The following is a 26,842-nucleotide window of genomic DNA, read 5'->3' as shown; positions in this document are numbered from 1 at the left end:
ATTCGCCTGTTTGGCATAAGCCTGCCTTTGGTGTTTTTTCCTATTTGCTTTATTACAACTAACTTATTAGGAAAATCAATTATGTAATAACACCGGCCAATGAAACTTTAATGACTGCAAACAGGTGAATTACTGAGCTCCTGCTAGTGCGGGTTTCCTCTCTTTCAATGATGCACATAAAAGCAGCATGTAATGTATGGTTAAGGGATGATTATTTACAAAATACAAAATGATGTGCCTAATGTGTCACAATGTTGCATAACTGGGCAACAAGTGGCATAGTGGGTAGTGCTGTCGCCTCACAGCGGGAAGGGACTGTGCTCGGTTCCCAGCTGGGTGACCACGGTCCTTTTCGCGTGAAGTTTGTATGCTCTCCCCATGTCTGTGTGGTTTTCCTCCCACACTGCAAAGTAAGCTGACTGGACATGCTAAATAGCCCCTAGGTGTGATTGTGTGTGGATGTATCTGTCTGTATGTCTGGACTGGCGACCTGTCCAGGGTGTATCCTGCCTAACTGCCCAATAACTGCTGGGATAGGCTCCAGCACCCCCGTGACCCAGAAGGATAAGCTGTTTAGAAAATGTATGTGTGTGTTCTATAACTGCTAAACTGCCAATCGCCTTTCATTCATGGTATTTAACTATGAAACTTATTTTTCACAGAATGCAAAATGGCAGTATACAGACTACGGTTGTTTTGTACAGCATGGCAGATGATTATATTTCAAGGATCAGCGACATCTGATCACATCACCCATTGCCCAACCTGAGTGTGTGTATGTGTGTCTCTGTCTGACTGACCTCTCCGTTGACGTTCCTCAGCGCTCGCAGCAGCAATTTAGCCATATAACAGGGACAGTCAGGAGCCTGAACACACTGCAGGAGCTGCTCTACAGCCAACAGCAGCTTGTTTCTGCCCTTCACAGTCACAGCCTCCTCATACAGCCTGGACAGAGCCTGCGTCCACAAACACACACCGTCAACACACACAACACACACTGCCAACGTACAGCAGACAAAGGTTTCCGCAAAAATACAGCGTGGGCTGCTGCTTGAGAGTATTTTTAGCATATAGTGATCATAAGCTGATGGTGGTGAGTGACCTGGCTCAGGTACGTGGGGTCGGCGATCAGCTCCTCAGCCACACTGAGTAGTTTCTCCATCAAAGGGCTGTATGGAGAGGAGGTGACTGAGGTACTGAGGGTCTGAAACACAGCCAGCGCAGCTCTCCTCACCTCCCCCACCCCAAAGGTCAGACACGCCAGCAAGGATGGCACCACTGAGGGGAAAAAAGAGGAGTTTCAGGATCAAGTTCAGAGCAAAGCAACATACACACCCACACACAGAAAAATGATCAAACAGCTAAAACCCGTGTACTGTAGCAGAATGAGAACAGCACACAAACATAACTATTTTCTGAAATGCAAAAAAAAAAACAAAAAACATTTAAGTCCCATGTGTCAAGCACAAGGCCTGTGGGCCAAGTCAGGCACATGACACCGTCCTATTACACCCGCAAAATGATTTAAATGTTTTATTATTATTAACCCGTTTCACCCTGACATGCACTACAGTTCCCAGGATGCACTGCAACATAGTATATATCAGGCCCTCATTCCCCAACAACAATCTGTGGGCCAGTCGTTACACAAAAAGAAAAGATGCCTGGTGTCTAGTTCAAGCAAATAGGCACTTTTAGAAACTATTTTTATTTAGAATTATTTTTAAAGTACTCAATATCTACTTTCCTGTTACAGTTTCGTAATATTAAAAAAGCAATGGTCAGTTGGGTCATGGCAACATAAAAATGAGATAAAAACAGCTGGCCCATGGATTTGCTGAGATTTTTAAATATGGTCCTGTTAGTGGTTGAGTTTGACACCCTGACCTAAGTAGTCAAATGGTTCTTTAAGGTGTTGTGGTTCTATTTTCTTTTTTTTTTTCTTCTTAAAACAGTGCCATCGTACCTGGTGAGGAGGCGGAGGCCAGCAGACTGAGCGATTTTGAAGGGACGGTGGTCAGCAGTGCCTTGCCAACGTACAGAGCGCGAGTTTGCAGCAGTGCAGACACACCGACCTCCAGCTGATCACCCAGATTATTGCTGTAACACCACAGCAGTGACAGGAACTTAAAGAGATGCTCCGGCTCACTCAGGTGCTCCTGAAAACCCACACAGACAGCAGAAAAGGAACGTTTAGAGACTTTCCCATTATTGCCTGCTAGATCACCCATTATGTGGATTAAGTCTAAGATTAAGCAAACCTTATTAGTCCCACAACAGGGAAATCTGACCTCCACATTTAACCCATCCATGCAGTGACACACCCACATACACACTAGCAAAGACACACATTAGGGGGAAGTGAGCACACTTGTCCGGAGTGGTGGGCAGCCCTATCCGCAGCGCAGTTGGGGGTTAGGTGTCTTGCTCAAGGGCACCTCAGTCATGTACTGTCAGCTCAGGGGATCAAACCAACAACCTTCCTGTCACAAAGCTGGTTCCCTAACCTCCAGCCCACCACTTATTTAAAGTCAAGCTATTATATTACAATCCTTACCATTATATCATACATATGGAAAAAGGTAGGTATGATAATATTGGAATCATATCAGTATCGGCTCTAAAAAAAAGAGCCACATGTTACTGGAACATGTTTTTTTATTTATTTCTGCATTTAATCCATACAAATGTTTATGTATTGTCATCAGAAGATTTGTACATAAAAAGTATTGGGCCCATAGTTCTCATGTTGGAGCATCTCTAAAAAAAAGGCTAATTTTCTCTGTAAATGGCTCATAAATAAAGTGGGCTGTTGTTGTGGTACCTGTAAAAGGAGCTGTATGAGGGCCCTAAAGCAGGACACCAGCGGTCCTTGACCGGCCCCTGACACCACCACATCAAACACACGACACAGCAGCTGCAGGTAACAGCACGTGCTCGTGTCCAGCTTCACTGGGTTCCACCAACGGTCTCCTGAAAGAACACAGCACATGTCAGAACCAGACCTGAAACGGCCACCTTCCTGTCATCAAGCCTGGTCCTCAGATTACTTCTACAATCTACTGATCAAACCATTAAATCCTCCCTCTGGCTGGTGGTCAAACCACATGAATCCTATTTGGTGCCAAACAGCGTGTTTTTACCATAGAGGTAAACGCAACCAAGGATCTGAACTAGATTGAGCCTAATTGAATTGAGCCTTAAGATAAAAATACTAAGTAATAATAACAGTGGGAACAAGGAGAACAAGCCTAAAGCCACATTTCATTTACAGCTGGATCATTGATGTGCTACCACAAGATTGTGTCAATAATATAAACTCAGCTAATTGTAACATCGTATAAGAAGCTCCCAACTCAGTCTATCTATGGAAAAATAAGCTCTCTGTTAATACAGTTGATTGGAAAACAGTGTGGAAAAATATATTTTAGGCACCAAAGAAGCCCAATCATCAACTAATCCATTTTAAATGTTGTCAAATGTTACGCCGGACACCATGGAAGTGCACTAAACTCTTCCTCCAACGACAACAAATAGGAACTTTTACATATGGAGTGGGAATGCAGGGAGGTTCATGACATCTGGATGAATGTTACTACCATAGGGGCAAGAAATTCCTGTGGTTCCAGCTGTGTTATTGCTTTTTTGCTTGCTTCAGTTCTGTACTACTAGATTAACAGAAAATCTAAATGAAAATTAATCACAACAATATAATAAAAATATAAAATGAAAAAATATATACAAATAAAATCAAAACTTCACTTTCGTGCAAACAACATCTTTGTAATGAACTTTTAAACACGTCTCTCTGATCATTTCCCCCTTTATATCATCACATTGCTCTCCGGTTACCTCTGAACGAAGACTCGGGGCATTTGAGAGCGCTGATGAAGACCCGGAGGAGCGCGAGGAGGAGGAGGCTGTGCTCCCTCTCTGCATTCTGTCCAGCATGCAATTTGGACGAGAAGGCTCCGAGCACCTCGTACACAGGCGGAATCACCACTTCCTGACCTTCACACAGCTGCAGAAGTTCATACATACAGCATATATCTCAGTATTTGTTTATTATTAACCCATAAACAGCGCAACTCTAAACAGTGTTTTACAGCTTCTTATTAGGCTCATTCACATTTCTGTCAATGCTGTTTAACTGCGCAGTCAGTTGGCCTTAAGCCTTCATTTATTAAAGGGAACTCCACCCATTTTTAATTCACAATATCTTCAAAGCCTATCTAGCCATTTTATTTAATATCCAAAACCAATAGTGAGCCTATATGTGCCTTATGAGTTTTTCCTTGTAATGATGATGATGATACAATCTAAAGAAATAAGCTTTCTTTAGGGACTACTTTGCCTCTCAAAGCCCTATATTACTTAGGCATAATTTTCACAAATCTATCCTAAAACAATATCTTGGGCATCAGGCAGTGAATTCACGACCATTTTCATGTAATAACTTTCGGTGAGGGAGTTTTTAAAGGTGGACATCTGGTTCCTATCACTACCACTGTGAACAAATCAGACTAAGTTTCTTTAGAACTGAGCATTTCACACCAAATCACTCTGAACGACTCTGTTTAAATCTTAACCATTTAAGTACACACACATTCTGGGCAACAAAAAAAAAAAAAAAGTGGCATTCCCGTTTAAGCATAAATATACTTCAGTGCAGTGACCTGTGCTGCGTCCAGCTGTTTTAGCGCAGGTTCCAGCAGGTCGAAGAGCTTCTGGGCCGTGTGGAGATGTTGACTCTCACTCAGGGAGTCCAGAGCCTGGAGCAGAGTGTGACTCAGCACCACGAATGCAGCCTTTTCTCGAATGCCAGTGCTCGGCCTGCCCAGCAGTGCACACACACTCTCAATCTGACCACAAACACACAGACAGGCACATGATTCATTCAGAGAGATCTCATCTGGGTCTGTTCACAGAAACAAGGTCACTGTAACAGTAGAGACTCAAACTCTAGGACCGCTTGGTGTTATGAGTGGGATTCTTACTGCGTTGCGTTTGTCTGACGGCTCCATGCTGGACAGGTTTTTGGTCAGAGTGCTGATGAGCACCTGGGTGGCCACTCCCACGAGATCAGCAGGAGGGGTTTTCTGCAGAATGTCTTTCAGCGCTGGGGAGAGACAATACAGACACAGAACCTCAATAATATCAATACTGATAACCAACCCTGACTGCATAGACCTGCAGGCCTCAGTATGACATACATGTCCAATACTATTAAAACAAGTTGTTTAAAGCAAGCAAAATGCTTTATTTACTATTAACAATAGACAAAAATCACTCTGCTGGTAGGTTTTTGTTACAACATCAAATGGTTGCTCTCCCTCATATTCTCTCTTATATTCCACATCTGAACATCCAAATAAACACATCTGTTTCATGGACACAGCTGCTGCGGCATCTTTGTTGTCGCCATGTCAACCAAGTTAGCCGACTAGTTTTAGTTAGACACATTTTCTGTGGTGAACAGAGTTTTTATCATGCTAGCTAATGCTAACCAGTCACTCATTCTGAGTTAGCAGCACTGTTTAAAGTCAGCCCAAACATTACCGACAACAGTAACCCAACATTTAACATTATACACAATGTACACAACTTGTTTTTTCCATTAAAAATTGCATTTGAATATTTTAGTAGTGGAATGTGGTAAAAACGCAAGATTTAAACTTAAGATCCCTTATTTGTATTTGTTTTTTTGGCCCACGGCTCACCACAAACAATGTACACTGGACCTCCCCTCCCAAAAATTTAGGACTTCTGTATGTTCCTTTAGCCCACAAACAGTAAATATAGAGTGCTACTGTTCATCACTTTTCACCCTGAAAAAGCCACTGGTTGAAAGCTGAAATATGGCAAAAAATGTAAAACGTCAATAAAACAAAATTTGTGATGCACACTGGAAAGCTGCAAGTCCTCTACGTCAGAAAAAGAGTGAAAACAAACTGATTTTGTTTGTACCGTCACTCCAGCCCTGCGTCAGAGGATGCTTGGTCAGCAGGTGCATCTCAGACACGCACAGCATCAGCTGCATCTCTGTGGACTCCAGCTCCGGATTGGTCACTACCAGGAAGGGCAATAGCTCCCAAATAATCCGTGCCCTGAGGTCAGCGTTGACCTCACTGAGGCGCGAATCATTGAGCGTTCGGACCGCTTCCTTCAACACCGCACACCTGCAGGGACAGCAGCGTTTACAGACTTTACAGCCATGACCACCACATTGTAACAAGGCTGTAGTTACTTATTTCAACCTACAGAGGGCGCACCACAGCCTCTTTAAGCTCCAGCTATGTTCCTATTTATATTATTTTTGCTATTCAGATATCATGTTCATGATATAGATGTTCTTATATATTGCTCTGTACATGACCAGCTATCTTACAGTATCACACAATCAGATGATTGTGTTCCCTCTCTCTCTGCAGTTTTATAACGTTGTCAATCAGACACATACACGATTTACTTAAAACTTAATACTTAAAATACAGGGTGACTCAAAAAGATTCAACAGATTTCAATCCGCCATATTTTTACAACCGTGAGGAACCAATCATAATCCAACTGTAGGAGGGGGTGATAGAGTTTCTGACCGTCCCTGGAAGACGCCTGAACAGAAAGCGTTCTGCATTCTCCACTTCAATAAGAGTGAATAAGAGTGCAGCGACACCCGACATGCTCAATCCAGTATGGGTTGCGTTTGACTAGTGTTGATGTTGTCCGTACAGCTGGAGGAGGTTCATACTGAGCAAGTGTAAAATAACAATCAACTTTATGCTCATTTAAACCACTTTACAGTTTACTGCATTGTTCTGTAATGATTTACAAGTGAAATAAATCAGTTTGAAATCGAATGAATCTTTTTGAATCACCCTGTATTTTAAGTAGTATTTTATGTTGTAACAGTCAAAGATGATCAACGTAAGATTTCCATTTTGTCACAGCTGTAACAAAACCTAGTGTCTACAAAATGAAGAAGGAAATAAATTTGAGTAATTCTGGACCATTTCGATTGGTCCATTCATCACAAAAGGACAGCTAATGCAGTAGTGGGCAGTATACTCTGTAAAATTCTCTCAGGCATGCTTTGTGTCATAACTATTCCACCAGTATTCCACAAATAGGTGCAGATAATGTGATGTGTAAACAGTACAAACTATGCTAATGTTATCCAATTTAGCTGGGTCAGGGATGTTTCAATCAAGTTTCAAATGAAAATGAAGCTGACCCTCAATTATTTTCCACTGTCTAGTCTATATCTAGTCTCAGGGCCTTGTGTGCAAAACAAGCTGAGGAGATGCTGGTACTGAAGAGTGCATGACTAATATTATCCCAACTCAGCTAAAATTCCTATTTTGAACTCGCTTTTCCACCTTAAATGGTGCAGCAGTTACATTCAAGCACCTGTACAAGAGCCCAAATGTAACTGCTGCTCCATGAGGTGGAACAGGACAAATCGAACAAAAACCTGCCGACTAAGAACTTCAGCTTTGTACAAACTGAGATATGAAAGATTCATTAGCACTGAGGGTTACTGAAACTAGGTACAAAACAAATAAGCCTGAAAACCCAGTTTAAAAATGTCAACAACGCACCAGAGCGCAGAGTCCGACGGCTGGATCCGATGGAGAAGAGAAATCAAACTGGAGACTGTGTTCTCTGGATCCATCTGCTCAATATACAGCTGGTGACCCATAATCAAAAAGGACATTTAATCAGTGATGATGAGCAAGAGAAGAACTCAAGAAATCACCCTCTCGAAGTCAGACCTGATTTACTATGGTAACATAACAGGGGAATTCCCTCATTTTGAGAATTGTTCACAGTGGTGGTGATTGGAACCTGATTTTCAGATATTTTATCATCATCAACGTTCCATATAAAACTCAGAAGACTCGTATAAGTTCACTGGTGGTTTTACATAGTAAATAAAATGGCTACATCTGTGTTGTAGTCATGGTGACCCCTGGTTCTATTCATCACCACTGTAAAGAAATCAGAGTCTCTACAATCAAGCATTTAACACCAAACCCCTTTAAATGACTGTTTACATCTCAAGCACTGAATTATGCATAAATACATGTATTTATTTTTAGATTTAAGCTGGTAGAAATGGTGTGATTTTTATGGGTCGACTATTTTTATATTTCCTTAAAACAGGGTGTTAGGTTGTTCATGTATCAGTGGCAGCAATAGACGAGCACCTGCAGGGCTGAGAGTGCAGACAGGACAACCTCAGGAGCATCATCCTTTATCCTCTCCAGCAGAGCGTCCTTCAGGAAGGCCTTGTCAAACCCCTCCTGCACACACAAGATCAACTTTATTTATTAGCTTTTTATACAATGAACTAGTCATTTTGGAAACATGGTTTAAAACATGGCCTGCTAATTAAAATGTATTTTAAATTAGAATTTTCCTTGATAAACACAGCTGCAATCAAATTATAATACGTAAACACAGGTAATCCCTGGTAAACAATGAAAACAGTAAAAGAATATTATTGCTTATCTTTTTGCTTGTTCATTACACACACACACACACACACACACACACACACACAATTACACATTAAACTATACCGCCAAAAGTATTCGCTCGTCTGCCTTCACACGTATATGAAATTGAGTGAGATCCCATTCTTAATATTAATATGATGTCGGCCCACCCTTTGCAGCTGTAACAGCTTCAACTCTTCTGGGAAGGCTTTCCACAAAGTTTAGGAGTGTGCTTATGGGAATTTTTGACCGTTCTTCCAGAAGTGCATTTGTGAGGTCAGACACTGATGTTGGATGAGAAGGCCTGGTTCGCAGTCTCCACTCTAATTCATCCCAAAGGTGATCTATCAGGTTGAGGTCAGGACTCTGTGCAGGCCAGTCAAGTTCTTCCACACCAAATTCGCTCATCCATGTCTTTACGGACCTGCTTTGTACACTGGTGTGCAGTCATGTTGGAACAGGAAGGGGCCGTCCCCAAACTGTTCCAATAAAGTTGGGAGCATGAAATTGTCCAAAATCTCTTGGTGCTGAAGCATTAAGAGTTCCTTTCACTGGAACTAAGGGGCCGAGCCCAACTCCTGAAAGACAACCCCACACCATAATCCCCCCTCCACCAATCTTTACACTCACAATGCAGTCAGACAAGTACCGTCTCCTGGTAACCGCCAAACCCAGACTCATCCATCAGACAACCAGACAGAAAAGCGTGATTTGTCACTCCAGAGAACACGTCTTCACTGCTCTAGAGTCCAGTGGCGGCGCTTTCCACCACTGCACTCAACACTTTGCATTGCGCTTGTTGATGTAAGTCTTGGATGCAGCTGTTCCACCATGGAAACCCATTCCATGAAGCTCTCTACGCTGTTCTTGAGCTAATCTAAACATGAAGTTTGGAGGTCTGTAGCGATTGACTCTGCAGAAAGTTGGCGACTTCTGGGCACTATGCGTCTCAGCATCCGTTGACCCGACTCTGTCATTTTACGTGGCTGACCATGTCGTGGCTGAGTTATAATACCACTGACAGTTAACTGTGGAATATTTAGTAGCAAGGAAATTTCATGACTGACTTGTTGGAACACCTGAATTCAATGATTTGGATGGGTGAGTGAATATTTTTGGAAATATAGTGTACATATAGTGTACGTACACACACACACACACACACACACACACACACACACACACACACACATATATATATATATATATATATATATATATATATATATATATATATATACACACCTAATACAACAGTAAAAGGTATTGTTGTTAGTGAGATTAGTGCGATTTCCATTTACACAGGAGAAAGAAAATTACTTGTTGCACTCCCGTTCAGAGACACTATATTCTAAACAAAATTATATTCTCATATCAACATCTTTATAGAACACTGCATTTCATGGCCACGTTGTGCAGCAGTAATTCAGACACAATTTTGTGGGTGGATCAGGGTGTGTCTGACGTCACGCAGAAAATTCCTAGTAATATTGCAGTCAGGCCTGATTAAAGCTCTTGTAGGAGTGATAACCTACCTGTCCTGAGGCCAGAATGTTTTTCAAGTGGTCCAGAGCCAAGTTCCTCACAGAGGACAGCGGGTGGTTAAGACTGAGCATCAGTGACGTGTCTGAATCTGCCAACAGCTAAACACACAAATAAACCAGTCACCATGCTGGAGATGGTGAGCATAATCACCACAATGATGTAACAACATTCAAAGCAGTTTAACATGAGACAGTCACTGTGACGACTTCGAGAACTCCTCAAACACTTTTTACAGGAGATGATTACATGCTCTTTAAACCACAATGCTTCTGAAAACCCTGCAAAATTTTCATGGCATAAAGATCAACCATCATAAACTGCAATAAGAGAAAGGAAAAAAAAAACATCTGAGCTTCTCGGCCTACCTGGTATTTGCCGCAACTCATGGTGAGAGACAGGAACTGGTGGAGAAGGTTCTTCTGCTGATCTGAGTTCATCTCACTAACATGAGCCTCCAGAACAGCATCCAGAGCTCCGGGATACCTAAAACATGACAGACTTATATCTCGGAAAGCTAAATTTCCCTCACTTTTATGGAATAAAATACATGATTTTAACAATTTTAAAGTTTCATGCATTATTCACTCCCCAGTCCATACATGCTTCGAACTCATTGTGTGAGGTCTCAAAAACTAAGCATGTACAATGGAAAGGGGCTAAAGTTGAATGAGGCACAATACAGAGGAGCCAATCAGAAGAGAGGTCATTTACAGATATCAGTCAAAGTAACAAAATCATCCTGTTCAATTCTATGAGATAAAGAGAGGAACAAATATGTAGAATGTAGGCCCTCTAAAGCTTGACCTTAGATAAGGCCTAGGGAGGAAACTAACTTGTGCTCAAAGAGTCTGACGACTGGCTGGATCTTCTGGTTGAGGGAGGACACTCCGTCTGAGCCGAGCTCTGCACCACAGGACACATATTCCTCTAGCAGAAGCCTGCAAACACCAATTAGAAGTGAAAAAAACATCCACAACGTAAAAAGCATGCAACACTCGACAAGTTCAGGTGGAACAGACAGCAAAATGTGTACATTTGTAGCTGTAGCCCTTAATGTGATCAGTGATTAGGAACTAAAACAGCGTTCACCTTGCTGCTGAGCTCTCCAGGCCGCTGGTGAGAGGAAGCATCTGGAGGACCGACTCTAGCAGCCGATTATGCAGGGTGCTGTCCACAACCTCTTCCTGCAACTCTGTAAAGACACAGAACAATATGTCAAACTACCTGCTACTGCCTTCATTTAGCCATCCATTTAAAGCAAACTTAATTATTAAAAGTAGTATGTTATGATCATCGTTAAAACTGCAGGCTAAAGGGTCTCCACTAGGGGCACTCAAATAGCTACTGTATGCAACAATGAAAGGGAGAAAACCCATACCAGCAGGATCTCATCAACGCACTAATGTTTGCAGTATCAAATTGGGTATATATTAAGTAAATATATACTAACTGTGTACTAGATAACAAAGCAGTTTCAGCTAAGCTCTGTAGATAGGGCTTGGTCAACAGGCTCCTCCAATAACATTCCGAGTTGAAGTATTAACTGAAAAACTGTAGAACTGCAGAAAGTGTTTAGGCTTACTACAAATGGCCTACAAAAACCTACTACTGCACTAAACCTGGAACAGGAACGTGAGTGCACACAATCATTAGCTAGGTGCTAATCTAACACAGCAAATTCCACAGAAATGAGCATTATGCTAGTAATGTGAATGGGATAAAATCTACTTCTAAAGGTTTCTGTACTGAACAGTACAATATAATGAAATGCAAGGTTGTCGGTCATGATGAACATAAGGCCTCCAAGTTTTTCTTTCAGTTCTATTAACTCTGTTTGGCCTTTTTTTAAATATATAAACAATACTGTCAGTCTCATGGAGCAGACCTCCAACATTTTCCCAAACAAATATCACAGAAGGCGGTAAATATATTTTTAAATAATTACCATTATTTAAGTAAGGTTACCATTACATTAAGAAAATATATACTGACAATGTATTTAACCTAGCCTACAAGCTAACAGGCTCCTCCAATAACAGTGCGAGTTAGAATTAAAGTTGAAATATTAACTGAAAAGCTGTAAAACTGCAAGGCTTTCCACAAACAGCACTAAACCTAGTTTATTAAAGTGAATTTACACAATCGTTAGCTTGGTGCTAACCTAACACAGCAAATTTCATACCATTATAATAGTAATATGAATGGGTCTGGTCTTTTTAATAAAAAAAAAATAAATAAATAAAAAAAAACAATAATACTGTCAGTCTTAAAGAGTGAATTTCAAACATTCTACCAAAAAAATACAATAAACGGTGGCAAATACGTTTTTAAATAGTTACCATTCTGTGTGATGACTGAGTGAATGAGATGTGGGAGCAGGTAGCGCAGTAAAGGACTGACGTCATAGGATGCTGCTATGGTCTGCAGGGAGGGCACCAAAGAGTGCACTGCACAGAGGTACCCAAACGGCCTGGGGGAGGAAAGAACCAACGCTGATTAAGCAAGAAAAACGTCTGATAACACACGCAATGGCGTTAACAGTCTATATATCACTACAGCATGATATGTTTCTCCACCTTTGGGAAAGAGGAAAAGAACCTCAGAAACTCACTTTGGTCCAACGACTCCTTCCTTCTGGTTCTGCAGGAGCACGATGAGGCAGGACAGGCCCTCAGAGGTCAGTGCTGGACCTCTGCCCAAGGACCTGCTCATCTGAACAGCCAGTGTGTTCACCAGTTCTGCTTGCATCACCACTTTCACCGCTAGCTGAGACACGATCATGTAGGTGGCAGCTTTATAGTCCACCAGCTCCGATTTCAGACCCTGTGGAAACGCAGGTCGCTCTGGTCATCCTGAACGTTTCACCACTGACCGTCCAGTGTTCGAGATGTAAGCAAAACCATTCAGAACGGTTTGCTTACATTTTTTTTCTTTACAGTGGTAGAGAATGGAACCAGGAATCACCATGTCTAATAACAAACATGGAATAACTTTCTGTGAGGGAGTTTTTAGAGGTGGACGTCTGGTTCCTATCACCGCCACTCTGACTCTGCATTTCACACCAAACCAGTCTGAATGACTTTGTTTACTTTATAACCATTTAATTATGCAGAATATAAAAAAAAAGATTTAAAGCGACCATATCCTGTGTATTTTTCCCCCTCCACTTATGTGTGATTTTACGTCCCCAAAACAGCCAAAATCTACTTTTACATAACATCATTTTGGAATAAAAAAAAGCTGATCTGTGACACTCCTTATAACCTCAATGAGTGCGCTTACATGCACTCAATAATCCAATCATAATCACATTTGTACAGTTATCTGATTATTCAAATGGTCATGTACACAGCACACTCTGACTTCTTAGATTGGAGTATGGTCTAAAAATCTGCTTAAGAAATCTGACAAAAAGAGCTGGATTTTAGCTCGGTAAGCAGATTTCTCAGTGCTGTAAACTCTTACTCTGACTTCTGTGGGATTTCTGTGTGAAATCAGACGGTGGTACAGGAATTAAGTGAGCAGTGTCGCCACGAGATGCAGCAAAACACACGTGGAGTGACCCTGAAACCAACTACATGCTTGACAAAGTGAAGGATGTAAATATTCATCTCCTAGACGATGTCTATATTAAATTTACGTCATCTTCTGTGAGTTTGCCTGGTTGCAAAGCAAGCATGTGATTACTGTCCGACTCACGCAGACCCAGAGTTTTCCCATTATCTGATAACTCAAGTGCATATAAAAGATCAAATCTGACGTTCTGCAGGTACCATATTATTAAGTGTAAACGTGCTTAATGTGAGTGGCTGGGGCTAAACTGCTATAGGCTAAATAAGTGGATACATACAAATGCATTGATTTTCATAATGACAACTAATGCAGAACAGACCTCTTTGATATGTGGACGGGGGATCTAACAGGGGAAGTTCAAACAGCACATTAAACTCATAAGTAAATCTGTTCTCAGTGGTCTTGACTTTCTGAAGGATTATTCAGATCAGGTCTTACCAGTTGCACATATGGAAGCAGTTTGGCTACAATTGAATCAGTGACCTTCTCCACGGCCTCTAAAGCAGGAACGATGGCTGCCGCATAGAAAGAAAAAACCACTCGCAGCTGCGCGCAGCGTCCATCACGAACGAACGCCGAATAGGCCTATGAGAACAGCAACACAGGTAATCAGGTTTCAACATGTCAACCACAATCGAAAGTAAAGAAAACCCAGGTAAAGATGGTTTACCTTCACTGACTTTGTCACCATGGTGCATATGAAGTCCATGAAGTCCAGATCTTTATAGCAGTGAGTGAGTAAAGTGCCTCTGGCCAAAGGAACTCCAGGTTTCTTTGGAGATCAAAGGCATGTACTTAACAATGAAGTTATACAGAAAGCAGAGTACATAAAGCACAAGGTAGGTGTATCCAATAAAGAGGCCAGAGAGTGGAAGTACAAGGTAGGTGTATCCAATAAAGAGGCTAGTGAGTGGAAGCACAAGGTAGGTGTTTCTAATAAAGTGGCCAGAGAGTGGAAGCACAAGGTAGGTGTTTCTAATAAAGTGGCCAGAGAGTGGAAGCACAAGGTAGGTGTTTCTAATAAAGTGGCCAGAGAGTGGAAGCACAAGGTAGGTGTTTCTAATAAAGTGGCCAGAGAGTGGAAGCACAAGGTAGGTGTTTCTTATAAAGAGGCCAGTGAGTGCACAAAGATACAGAAACAATGATACTGATGAGGAAGTTTTTTTTTTCAAAACAACCTAAAAAAAACAGATTTAAAACTTCAGTGTTCACCTGAAGCCCATGCAGCCAATGCCATTTATGGGTGGGGTCGTCAATCTTCAAAAGCTGAATGACTCTCACAAACAGTTTTGTGTCATGATACGGTAACACACAGGCGATCAGGCTATCCTGGTTATACAAATGAATGTGGAACCTGAAATACATCCACAACAGTAACACATAAATACAAATACATCATATTCAACTGAGACTTATGCAGTATGTCATACTTAGTATTGATAAAACTGTGCACAGAGGACCAATAATGTATGATTTATTATACATTAACAGATTAAAATGATCAGTTAATTAACAGTCACTGTTTCTGCCACTGTTCTGATTCCCTGTCCGGACAGGAACACTACACTAAAGGACCTTGTTCCAGACCCCTAACATTACATTCAGATCTCCCTGGATAAGAGCAACTGCTGAACATGTAATATATAATTAGTGGAACAAAGTGTAAACTTATAATTTATTAGATACAATATTATAACACGGAAAGTTTTATTTGAGGTAAAATCCACAATATATAATTCACAATATATCACAATGACATATTACATACAACAGCTAAACACATATTTTAGAGCTTTACTATGTAATATTTGGGGATTTGGAGACCTCTCTGGTGGAAATCTGTTACTGCAACGTGCAGAACATGTAATTTGTAATCTCAAGTGTAAGTTCAAACGTTCACATACGACTCTACATGCTGTTACCCAGTTATGAAGCTGCCATGTGACTGTCCACTAAGAAAATAAGAGATGTTCTAGACGTTCTACCTGTGTATGAGCCACTCCAGACACTTCAGAGCCGGTTTGAGCAGGAAGTAGGGGGACAAGCGGGTGAGGAAGAGGGAGATGCTCTTGTCCAGCTTCTGGTTGACCTCTTTGGACTGCACACCTCGCTCCAGGTGTACAGACGCTGCACCGAAGAGCGTCTCCTGGAACTCCGCAAATGCTGGTTCGATCCCCAACAGCTCCTCCAGCCCCGTGCAGCCTGAGAGAGATGAGATCAAACACTTTATTGAAAAACTCCCTGCAGAGTGAAATACGACTCCATGAGAAGGAAAATGGTAGGATATGGTCATGTTGTAAACGGTGCAAAATTCAGTGGAGTAAGATTAACCTACTTAGAAAGAAAACACTTCTGGCTTTAAACCAGAGGGCTCAAAGTCTGGGCCTGAAAAAGTCCAGAACAGTTTGACAACTTCACGCACACAAGGTTCAAGTCACCAGATTTAATGTGTTTAAACGTGAAATCACCACACTGTGCTGGACTCTGGCCCTCCGTTCAGCACTGGACGACTGCAATCATCATGCACCCCAAAGCCCAATACACTGAATATGGGGTGTCACAATACGCATGTTAATATTCACTCTTTTCGATTTGGGGGTTGAGATACAGGCTGTAAATTGAATATAGTTAGATTTCATGCTATAAAATGGGATAACAGGAACTGTTTCTGCAGTTCTACTTATGATGAAAGTGAAATAAATATATGTATGTACATACATATATATTTTATATAAATCATTCACACACATACACACAGAGGAAGTTAAGTCACAGGACACGTTTTATTTTTTACTTTATTATTATTCTTTTATTACTTTTATCTCTGGGGTCATCTCTCAAACAAATTGTGTATCCAGAGAAAATCCGCAACAAACACCACCTTCAGCATCACATCGTGACAGCATAAAAAATAAAATAAAACTGTGTCCTGTGACTTTTGACTCACCCTGGAGATTTTATATACACATACACACACACACACATGCTTCGCTGATCTTAAGAGTGTGTGTGAGAGGCTGTACTGCTCTGATTCTGTAAAGTGTGTTACCCAGGGCGTAGAAGTTGTCTTTGTCCAAAGTGGCTGCATGTTTCGGGTCAAACAGAAGCGAAATGGTCTCTCTCCGTGTGAACACTTCTGGCGCGTTCTGGGGCAGCGCGAGCCGCTTCAGCTGATGGGCTAACGAAGTCATATTCACAAACTGCAGAGAGAAAGAGAGAGAGAGAGAGAGAGAGAGAGAGAGAGAGAGAGAGAGAGAGAGAGAAGAGGAAAAAATGTTGAAAGTCATTTATTTTGTGGGCGGGTTGGGGTGTATAAGCCTGGAACTACTTCTAAATATGCAAATGTCAACTTCACAGGTCTGTTCAGAAAACAGTGACAAAGCATTACAACTCTATACATACAAAAAGAACGACAACACATTCGTACTGTGCCTTAAATTTTCCATGACAATGTCCTATTGTTGCGTCTGAGGTCTGGATAGAGAATTCCAAGGATTTTTCAAGGTCTCTGCAGAACTAAATCACTAAGATTCATTCACAAAGTCGTTCAGAGCGGTTTGGTGTGAAATGCTCTGTTCTAGAGAAACTTACAAAGTCAGAATTATTCCCAGTGGTGGTGATAGGAACCAGACGTCCACCTCTAAAAGCTCCCTCACAGATAGTTATTACATAAATACCCCGGCCTGATGTCTCAGCTAAACATCTGGGCTACAACGTATTTCTTCAAATCTATTCATGGTGGAGAATTACATGCACAGTGTTATAAGGCATCCCACAAGAAGCCTCCTTCCCCTCTGTTTTAACATCACCATTACATATATGATGGTGGCAGTAATGGGCTGGAGGTTAGGGAACTGGCCCTGTGACTGGAAGGTTGCCGGTTCGATCCCCAGTGCCGACAGCACATGACTGAGGTGTCCTTGAACAAGACACCTAACCCCCATTTGCTCCCCAGGTGCCCCACGCTCCGGGTAAGTGTGCTCACTGCCCCCTAGTGTGTGTGTATGTGGTGTTTCACTTCACGGATGGGTTAAAAGCATCACTTAACTTAATAAACTCAGAAGACACGTGTGGGTTCACTGGTGGTTTTGGATGGTAAATAAAATGGCTATACATGGGTTAGGGTTACGCTGGTTCCATTCACCACCACTGTAAAGAGGTCCCAGTCTCTACAGTGAACCGTTTCACACCAAACGACTCTGTTTACATCTCAACCGCTGAACTGGGCAGAAATTTTGAGCTCCCCTTTTAAAATGTTCTTCCTTCCACTTACAGGCCAATCAAAATCATTATGACCCTGTCGACCCTTTCCTTTACACAAACCACTGAACCCTTCCACACCTGATATTCACAGCTATTTAACTCGTTCTGTCAAACACGCAGACAAAGAAAATTCTATCAGAAAAAGTAGACAGACTGTGTAAGCCCTTACGCTCCTTGAGACCACCAGTGGTCCCAAAATGCAGCTACATTCAGAAGGTGGGGGTCAAATGAGGCTCTAACTGTCTTCTCTCCAGTCAAATAGACGGTGATGTCATTTTAAACCCTTATAATAAAAGAAGCTGAACTCTTCCGCTAAAATTTTACCCATTTTTCGACAAATCTGGGCTATAAACTATAAACAGACGGCGGCTCTTCAGTGATCTGGTCTGTAAAAATGATTTTTATAAAATAACACAGAGTGTCTGAGATTTTGGGGCTTTTCAGCAGTAAACTGTGAGCATTTATTAATATGTGTGATCATAAAACACATGTTCTGTTCATTTAAAGGGAGCTTTTACCAAAAGGTAAACAAACAAACAAAATACAAGTTATTTCATGCCGTTACTGACCAATTTGCCAGGTAAAATCAGATGGACAAACCAAAACACAGCCACGAGCATAAGAGGTCAACAGCTCCTACTTCAGCCACGAGGCTGGACCGGTCTTTTCATTCGAACTGCCCGTTCCACCTTAAACGGAGCAGCAGCTCCCACGGTAGTTCCATTCTGGCGCCTAACCAGCGCCTCGCTGCTGCACCATTTAAGGTGGAACGGACAGTTAGACTGAAAAGAAACACAAGCCACCGTCCTCCACCCCAAATGTGTGTGTTTATCTTACCGTGTGGACTAAAGCGGTGTCTAGCGAAGTCTCCAGTCCCCAGACACAGGACCAAACAGCTTATAACCCTTTATAAACAGCTTATAAACCTTTATAAAACTCTAAAATAGCTTCTCTACGTGTCTAAATCCACTGCCCCACTCCATGTGCAGCTCACACCGCCTCCGCTTCTGCGCTCCTACAGTCCGTGCAGCCCGTTCACACAGTATGAACTCCGCTGCCCCTAGCGGAGCGGAGGAGCGCTGCGTATGCGGTCACTCAAGGAAGAGAACCTAATAATATGACACTACTATTTACACAAATAAATATGTATAATATTATATCACGTATGATATTAGATATTAAAGCAATGCACAGAGAAAGCCTTTATTATTTTTTTCCTGTTATTTAACTTTAACTGTAGCCTTTTTTTGATGTTCCAGAGAGTTCCCAGTGGTGGTGATAGGAACCAGATGTCCGCCTCTAAAAGCTCCCTCACAGAAAGTTAGATGTCCGAGACGTTGTTTGACGACAAGGTTTTGGCTTAAAATGTATTTTTTAATACACACGTACACATGGAGAGCGGATGGGGTGTAGAGAGGGCGTTGTGAGGCAAAATAGTCCTCAAAGAAGACTTTTTTCAGATTTTCCGACCGTTGTCGTCGTTCAGTACATAAGCTCAGAAGGCGCGCTGGTGGTTTTGGATTGTAAATAAAACGGCTATGTTTGTGTTGCAGTCATGGCGATGTCTGGTTCCATTCACCGCCACTGTGATCTGTGAAATCTGAGACTGAAAGTTGCTCTGCGGTGAACCGCTTCACTTTAAAAACAGCGTGGCTTTGTTTGCAGCTCTGCGACTGGATTTCGCCTAAATTTTGAAAAAGCAGCGGAGTTCCCCTTTAATTCGGCGCCGCGTGCTCGTGCAGGAGAAGGGGGCGCTAGGACCCAGCGGCGCCCGAGCCTCCTCTTGCCCGTTGCGCGAGCGCGGCGCAGATCCGCAGAGCAGAGAGGATGAGGATGAAGGGAGGCGCGCGGGATTAACGGTGGGCACGCGTTGCGCGCGGTCAGTCAGGGCTTGGGTTCGCGCGGCGATGCTCAGAAGGCCATGATGAAGACCGACTCCTCCTCGTCGTCCTCCTCGAGGGCCGCGCTGCCTCCGCTGCCAGCGCTGCATCCGCACGATGCCGGGAGCGGCCGCGCCTACGGCTCCAACGTGCACCGCATCAAGAGCCTCTTCATGCAGATGGGCGCGAGCCCGGACCCCCCCGCGGCGCCCAGAGCCGCGCGCGCCCCGCTGCCCCGGGCCGGCAGCCTAAACGAGCGCGTGGACCACGGCGCTCTGCTGAAGCTCGGTGCGGAGGGCGCGAGCTCCATGGGCAGCATCACCTCCTCCATCAGCACCTCCTCCATCAGCAGCATCACCTCCTCCATCAGCACCTCCTCCAAGCTGCAGGAGACCAGGAGGATCTTTGAGCGGCAGCAGGAGGAGGAGGAAGAGGAGGAGGAAGAGGAGGAGGGCGCCGCCAGCCGGAGCGCGCTGAGGAAGGAGCGGAACGCCGGCCTCCAGTACGGGCGTCTGGACGTGGTGGCCCGTTTCAATGGCAGCACCGAGTCACTGGACGGGCCGGACGCTGCAGAGGCCGTGTCGCCCACCGTCAGCCAGCTCAGCGCCGTGTTCGAGCGGGCGGCCGAGCTGCGCTCCAACCTCCACCGCCTGTCCTGTATCAGCACGGCCAGAGCGCGACCCGCCCCGGCGCAGGAGCACAGGGGCCCCCGCAGGGGCCGAGAGGCGGAGGGCGCTGCGGATGACCTGAAAGAGAGCAGGGATACCGAGCAGCATTTAAGGGAAGCCAACGGCGAGTCCTCAGAGACGGACCCTGCCCGAGCCGGGGCCACTGGGGCAGAGGTCAGCGGGGCGAGCCGGGCCAGTTGTTCCGTAGGGGTCACTAAGGAGGACGATGGGGATGATGAGGCCACCCTGAAGGAGGATTCTTCAACAGGGGCCACCCTGGTGGAGGTCAGCACGTACAGCGCTGCAGGGGAGGACTCTGGAGGCAGCCAGCTGGGGGACGAAGACGACGAAGAAGAGGAGGCCTACGAGGCCGAAGCGACCTGCGTGGAGGTCCCAGGGCTTCCTGTAGAAGAGGAGCCACCGCCGAGCCGCAGAATCCGCTTCAGCACCGCGCCGATTAAGGTGGGTCACGCCGGCAGTAGCCTCAGCCTCAGTAGGCAGTTTCTGGCCACGTTGAGCGATGAAACACCCCTCAGAGTGTGGCCTGTGACACTACGCTGAGGCTCAGCCACTCAGAGAGAGCGCAGCTGGGCCGTGGAGCGGAACACGTTGTTGTTGTGGTCAGTAAGGGAGTGTAGGACGAGGTAGGGCTGGGCGATACGGCAAAAATATTGTATTACGATACTTAAAGATTTTCACAATTTATGATATGCGTCATGGTGCTTAGTTTTTCTGAGATTTAATTAAGTTAAGTGCTACTTTTTTAATCACACAAATGGGGAAATTCCACTTCATCCCATCCGTGAAGTGAAACTTCACATACACACACACTAGGGGGCAGTGAGCACACTTGCCCGGAGAGGTGGGCAGCCCTATGCACGGTGCCCGGGGAGCAATTGGGGGTTAGGTGTCTTGCTCAAGGACACCTCAGTCATGGACTGTCGGCACTGGGGATTGAACCAGCGACCTTCCGGTCACAGGGCCAGTTCCCTAACCTCCAGCCCACAACTGCCCCCCAAATTAACTGGTTTAATTAACTGGAACAGACAAAATAGAACATGTATTGCCACACTGAAAAATACTATAATAAAAATAATAATACCCCTAGGACAAGGATAAACAAAGCAAGCGTAGCTGTCATAAAAACTAAATTGTCTTCATAACCGAACAGTAACTTTGTGCTGTTGGAGAAGGAAAAACCATTAAAAAGTTTGGAATCGCTATTTTTAATCAGACTAATGGCCAAAAATCTGTAAAAACGTAGCTTCCAGAAGGATGACCAGAGCTGTAGATGAGCCCGAAGTGATCGAGAAAGCTGTGCATTGAGATTTAAGTTATAATAAAATGAATGCCCAGCTTGCCTGTGGTGATCAAGTGGCAGATCTTATCAAGAAATGGCTACAAATAGATCCTTCCAGTGTTACTGGTCATGTAATAACACCCCCCGGAAACTGAAATATCGAACAGGACGTCTGACACCACCTTGCGTTGTCTGAGTCACGGTATTTAAACCTAAACTACTGAAGCTATTACTGAACGTAAAACCTGTGCTGGCACGTTAGCTAGCAAAGTGAGCCAGGTAGGTAAACATCTCAGAAGTGTATTGGGAAGAAAACCGAAACCTGAGAATCACAGATTTCTTCCAGAACCGACTTGAAAAGCCATCTCTTTGAAATCCTCCATTAAGGCCCACACTGAGAGCAGTAGCCTGCCGCTGACATAGCCCCTCCATTGTGCTGCTGTTGAGTGAAAAAAACACTCTTTTCTAAATTAGAGCTACAAAACCTCCCTGTATGTGCCCACACTGTTCCGTGGCTCTCGATAGGACTGTGTTCGGGGCTTTTCTGTAGATCCTACTTCATTGAAAAGACCTGAAAAACGTATAAGCTTGGGGGTTGGCGCTAGAGAAAACTCGCTAATGGGGCTAACTGGCCCATCTCAGAGGGAAAATGAAATATACTGAAAATAGACCACGATATATTTCATTCATATCCTGTGTTGTATGATGTGTTGACAACAGATTCTCTCGTATGGAATGGGTCGCTAATTGGTGGCCCCAGGCCAGGCCTTTCAGTGGCCTACAGGCCGTCCGTCCCTAGTCACTCATTTAATGCTAGCACACGCACTAGGTGCTGCGGAAGACGGCCACGTTGGGACCGAGACATTTGTCCACTGTTCAGCGCGCGCTTTGTGAGTGTGCTGGTGTTTCTGAAGGTTTACAGCGCAGGATGGACACCATCAGTGAGACCGTAGAGGCCTGCAGCAGCTTTCCCTCTGTCTCTGAGTTCAGGCTGAAGCAGCTTAGCCTAACGCAGGTCCCGTTTCAACACACTTTTAACGCTGCCCCCTCCCAACTTCCACTCGGAAGCACGTCACCCCCACTTTGCACAAGTGGGAGAAGAAGAGGATGAGGATTTTCCAGTCAGAACGGACTCGCCCTTGGCGAGGTTAACCTAACAGCAGCGTCCTAACAAGAGATCGTTCAAATGTAGCATTAGCTTAAAGATGTCTATCCTGGAAACGTTAAATGTGCGTGCCAAAGCCTAAACAAATGCCAACCTGTTAGAAAATAGCTGAATAACATGGCTTAAATAGCTTTAAATAGCATTCGCGTTATACACGGTTATGTATTGGTGTTCGCTAACCCTGCTAACCCTGCTAACCCTAATTCCTGCTGGTCTTGTTTATGCTGGTTCGTGCTGGTTCGTGCTGGTTGACCATAACAGACACAAGATATGCTGTTTTTTCTGGTGACCAGCATATTAACTTTCACTGCGGCTCTCTGCAACTAGAAACTAGAAACTAGAAACGGTTGCATCACACCTCATCGCTCTTTGGGCCTCATAGCTGGTGCAGGCCGCTTCTCAGATTCTAAAAGAAGCGTTTTGGTTTTCTTGTCACTTGCATCACTTGCTGTTCGGGCTCAGGGTAGGGCTGGTGTTACTTGGCGAAACATAAACGAAGCTTTAACTGCTTGATGCCTGCATGAAACCGTGAGTGGTATAGTGTAAAATGTCCTGCAGCTCAGCTACAACTGTTGCAAGCAAACAAGTTGCACGAAGCAGCCAGTCAAAACGGTGACAACGCATGGCACGGTCACATCAAACGACACACTTCCAGATCAGTTGACCCTGACTGACCCAAGATTGGTAGCTTTTCATTTTGTGGCTTTCCTTAGCCGCAACAACAAACGTGACTTTATCAAAGCTACTGTTTCTGTGACTGGCCAGCTAACGCTAACAACTGTTTACAAGGCTCCTAATACAGTTTATTCTTCAGTAGCTGCTGTAATGGTGACTCACGTAGCTAGAGTCATTGCCTCGTCTCTCGACACCTCGAATTCTACACGGAGCTCAGATTCATTCGGGGTGTAAATAATGAGATTATTACAGAAGTGAAGAAAGAAACGTGGTCCGTGTTAAGCTTGTGCTTCAAGGATGAGTGAGACGTCATGTAGGCCATAACCGTAATACACACACATTTTCTAAGTCACTTCTCCCTCAGGGTTCCAGGGGGTGCTGGAGCCTATCCCAGCGGTCATCAGGCGGAAGGCAGGATACACTCGGGACAGGTCGCCAGTCCATCGCAGGGCAGACAGACAGACAGACACAGACAGTCACTCACACACTCACACACATGGGCTATGTAGCATGTCCAGTAGGACTGACTGCATGTCTTTGGACTGTGGGAGGAAACCGGAGAACCCGGAGGAAACCCACGCAGATGCGGGGAGAACATGTAAACTCCACACAGAGAGGACCCCGTTTTCCTGGCCGGGGAATCGAACCCAGGCCCTCCTCGCTGTGAGGCGACAGCGGTTTTATGAGCTTTTATGCCAAGTTGCATAGAAATGATGTTGCTAGCTTAGCGAGCTAGGTGGCTAATCGGCTAGCCATGCAAATTTCATGATGCAGAACTTAAGATTTCTGAGCATAACATACATAAAATTTGTGAAAATATCCTTTGTCTGGCAGTGGACTTCACCATAATGGTATAATGTCTTTATTTTGTGGTGTTTTTTTTTTGTTAGCTTTAGCTCACTACCTAGCAAGCTAGCAGAGTAAAGTGACGAAGATAGAGCCAAACATTTTATCTTCATTTTACCATCTTGGCTGTAAATGTGTCTTAGTGTGTGCTAGTGTGCTAGTATAGGCTACAAATGTAAACAAAAAACAGACTTACTTCGCTCTGCTTTAAGCTTCAGCTCAGCTATTGCCGCTTTTCTTGCATCTCTAGCAGGAACCTTTTCCACAAAAGTAGAATCGTTTCTTCTAAAAAGTCTTTCCACGTTAGACTTTTTTAACGAGGATGAAGTCGCTTCCCATTTGCCAGCTTCTTTTTCGAATTTTCCCGTTCCATCTTAAATGGGGCCTGAGGCGCCAGAACTGCTGCACTTTTTATTTTGGAACGTAAGAATTTGAACAAGATACTGACTTCAGCTTTGCGACTTTTTAGGGTTTGACAGCTTCTCGTAGCAGATTAGATGTATCAGGAAACCAGCTGGAGTGATTCTAACCGCAAATGAGTCCATTCGTCTCTAGATTATCTATGTTCGGCTTAAATCTCTCTCTTCACCTTTTCGTTAGCTACTAGCTAGGCAAGATGTCTGCGTTGCTATGGTGGCCAGCAGTCTACTGTATGGTGAATTAGCAGTTATAAGCTACATTAACTTCAGCGTTCAGTCCATGTATTGTTAAAACTGTGTTGAACGATCAGCAGAGCTTTATTTTACTGCAAAGAAGGATTTTATTTTTACATAAATATCTAATTCTGCTGTGGAGCTGCCGCAGGGCAGTAAAAGAGCCGCATGTTGCCGACCCCTGGCCTGCACCATTTTAGCCCCGCCTTTTCACACTGAAGCTATAAGTGATGTTTCATCCGAGACAACTTTTGGCACAGCCAATTAGAACAGAGCCTATTTACATATATCAGCCTGTTTCATTCTGCAGGATAAAGAGAGGTTGCAATGTGGTCATGTGACAATGAGTTATGACTGTTTTTGGGAAAGAAAGGCACACAAATGTTAAAATTGGGCCTCAGGGGGAAAATAAAAGACTAGGCCCTTTAACCGAGAGCTTTTATTTAACTGGATTTTATAACAAAAATGACCCTGCGAGCCATTCTAATGAAATAATCCTGCTATTTAAACCAAAACAAAGAGACCCATGTGGACTGTTGACCTGACTTCATTTATCTAACAAGATCAACACTTCAGTTTCTGCAGCGCAGACAGAGAGAAATGCAGAATATGACAGGATTCGAGTGGGTGTAGTAAAAATCTCGTCTTCGGTTCTGGACTGTGAAAACATGAAACTGACTGCTCTTGCACTGGTTAAAGGGAAACTCCATCCAAAATAAAAAAATAGGACTATCACTACATATTTTGTGAATATACATAACATACACTTTACAGCGGTGCTGCATTAATAGATGGTCAAGTTTAGGGACTTTTTTTGATGATAAATCTTGAAGGTAGGAGGAACCCGCAACCCTGAGGGAGAAGCAGCTTGGAAAATGGATGGATGGATGGATGGATGAATGCTGGACAACTCTTTAAACTCTAGTTTTAGGCCGGAGTGCCCCTTTAAGAGGCGTGCGGCCCAAGCACTGTTTACTCCAAAAGAAACACAGCAAATATTTACAGGCAGATGTGCTGAAATCAGTATGAGGTTCTGCAGGCCGTTCCTCTAGAATCAGAGAGCGTGATGGAATGTCACTGCAGCTCTTTAACAGGAGTAAAAATAGCCTTCAGACAACGGCTGCAGATGGAGAGATGAAAATGAGATTTAAGCTCTGAGATGCAGTTCTGGGGCTGAAACACTGATATGATACGGATGATCATGCGCATATGATATATATGATATATGTGTCAGATAGACAGTATATATGCAAGCCATAGATTAGGCGTATATGCGTTCACCCACCTTATCAGACTATTAAAGGCCACGTTTGATGGAAATGTATATGGAAACTAAGCTGCACAACTTTTGAATTCTTTGTTTTTGTGATGTCACAGGAACCAGTGCAGATGAATGGGGATCTCTCTTTCTCTCTCTCTCTCTGACTCTTTCTTTCTTTCTCTCTCCCTTTCCCCCCTTATTTTATTTGTCCCTCAATCTTTTCTCTCCCCTTTTGTCTCTCCCTCTCTCGCCCTCTCTCTCCATCTCTCCCCTCAATTTTCTCTCTCCCTCTTTTCTCTTTCTCTCCATCTTCACTCTCTTTTCCTCTTCCCCCTTATTTTTTCTCTCCCCCTTTGTCTCTCCATCCCCTCCTTTCTTTCTCTATCCATTTTTCCTTTCTCTATCACTCTTTCCCTCTCTTGTCCTATCTCTCTCTCCATCTCCCCCTCTCTCCCTTCGGTTTTCTTTCTATCCCTCTTTTCTCTTTCTTTCTTCACTTTCTCCCTCTCTCTCTC

At 43.7% G+C, this 26,842-nt stretch overlaps 2 protein-coding genes across 4 annotated transcripts in view; one reads left to right on the top strand and one right to left on the bottom strand.

The window, feature by feature from the left end:
- The window catches only part of heatr1 (HEAT repeat containing 1), a 40,444-nt gene extending 21,434 nt beyond the window's left edge, over window positions 1-19,010 (bottom strand). The window contains exons 1-22 of one of the 2 annotated variants that reach the window (XM_017710584.2): window positions 18,717-19,010; window positions 16,666-16,816; window positions 15,602-15,818; window positions 14,829-14,970; window positions 14,287-14,388; window positions 14,055-14,201; window positions 12,655-12,866; window positions 12,383-12,513; window positions 11,133-11,235; window positions 10,877-10,981; window positions 10,409-10,526; window positions 10,034-10,141; window positions 8,208-8,303; window positions 7,599-7,687; window positions 5,968-6,179; window positions 4,998-5,119; window positions 4,677-4,862; window positions 3,853-4,021; window positions 2,825-2,973; window positions 1,967-2,159; window positions 1,103-1,278; window positions 801-956 (exon numbers count right to left, since the gene is read on the bottom strand). In XM_017710584.2, the coding sequence (XP_017566073.1) occupies window positions 801-956; window positions 1,103-1,278; window positions 1,967-2,159; window positions 2,825-2,973; window positions 3,853-4,021; window positions 4,677-4,862; window positions 4,998-5,119; window positions 5,968-6,179; window positions 7,599-7,687; window positions 8,208-8,303; window positions 10,034-10,141; window positions 10,409-10,526; window positions 10,877-10,981; window positions 11,133-11,235; window positions 12,383-12,513; window positions 12,655-12,866; window positions 14,055-14,201; window positions 14,287-14,388; window positions 14,829-14,970; window positions 15,602-15,818; window positions 16,666-16,807 (3,075 nt within the window). In that variant the 5' untranslated portion in view covers window positions 16,808-16,816; window positions 18,717-19,010. The remainder of the gene's footprint in view (window positions 1-800; window positions 957-1,102; window positions 1,279-1,966; window positions 2,160-2,824; window positions 2,974-3,852; window positions 4,022-4,676; window positions 4,863-4,997; window positions 5,120-5,967; window positions 6,180-7,598; window positions 7,688-8,207; window positions 8,304-10,033; window positions 10,142-10,408; window positions 10,527-10,876; window positions 10,982-11,132; window positions 11,236-12,382; window positions 12,514-12,654; window positions 12,867-14,054; window positions 14,202-14,286; window positions 14,389-14,828; window positions 14,971-15,601; window positions 15,819-16,665; window positions 16,817-18,716) is intronic. The other variant, XM_017710585.2, reaches the window with a different exon arrangement.
- Window positions 19,011-19,658: 648 nt separating this feature from the next.
- Window positions 19,659-26,842, top strand: part of ppp1r9bb (protein phosphatase 1, regulatory subunit 9Bb) — a 36,663-nt gene continuing 29,479 nt past the window's right edge. For both annotated transcript variants that reach the window (XM_017710587.2, XM_017710586.2), the window contains exon 1: window positions 19,659-20,889. In XM_017710587.2, the coding sequence (XP_017566076.1) occupies window positions 19,801-20,889 (1,089 nt within the window). In that variant the 5' untranslated portion in view covers window positions 19,659-19,800. The remainder of the gene's footprint in view (window positions 20,890-26,842) is intronic.

Source organism: Pygocentrus nattereri, chromosome 13, assembly GCF_015220715.1.
Source record: "Pygocentrus nattereri isolate fPygNat1 chromosome 13, fPygNat1.pri, whole genome shotgun sequence".
Lineage (NCBI taxonomy): Eukaryota > Metazoa > Chordata > Actinopteri > Characiformes > Serrasalmidae > Pygocentrus > Pygocentrus nattereri.
This window is presented reverse-complemented; position numbering and strand designations above follow the sequence as displayed.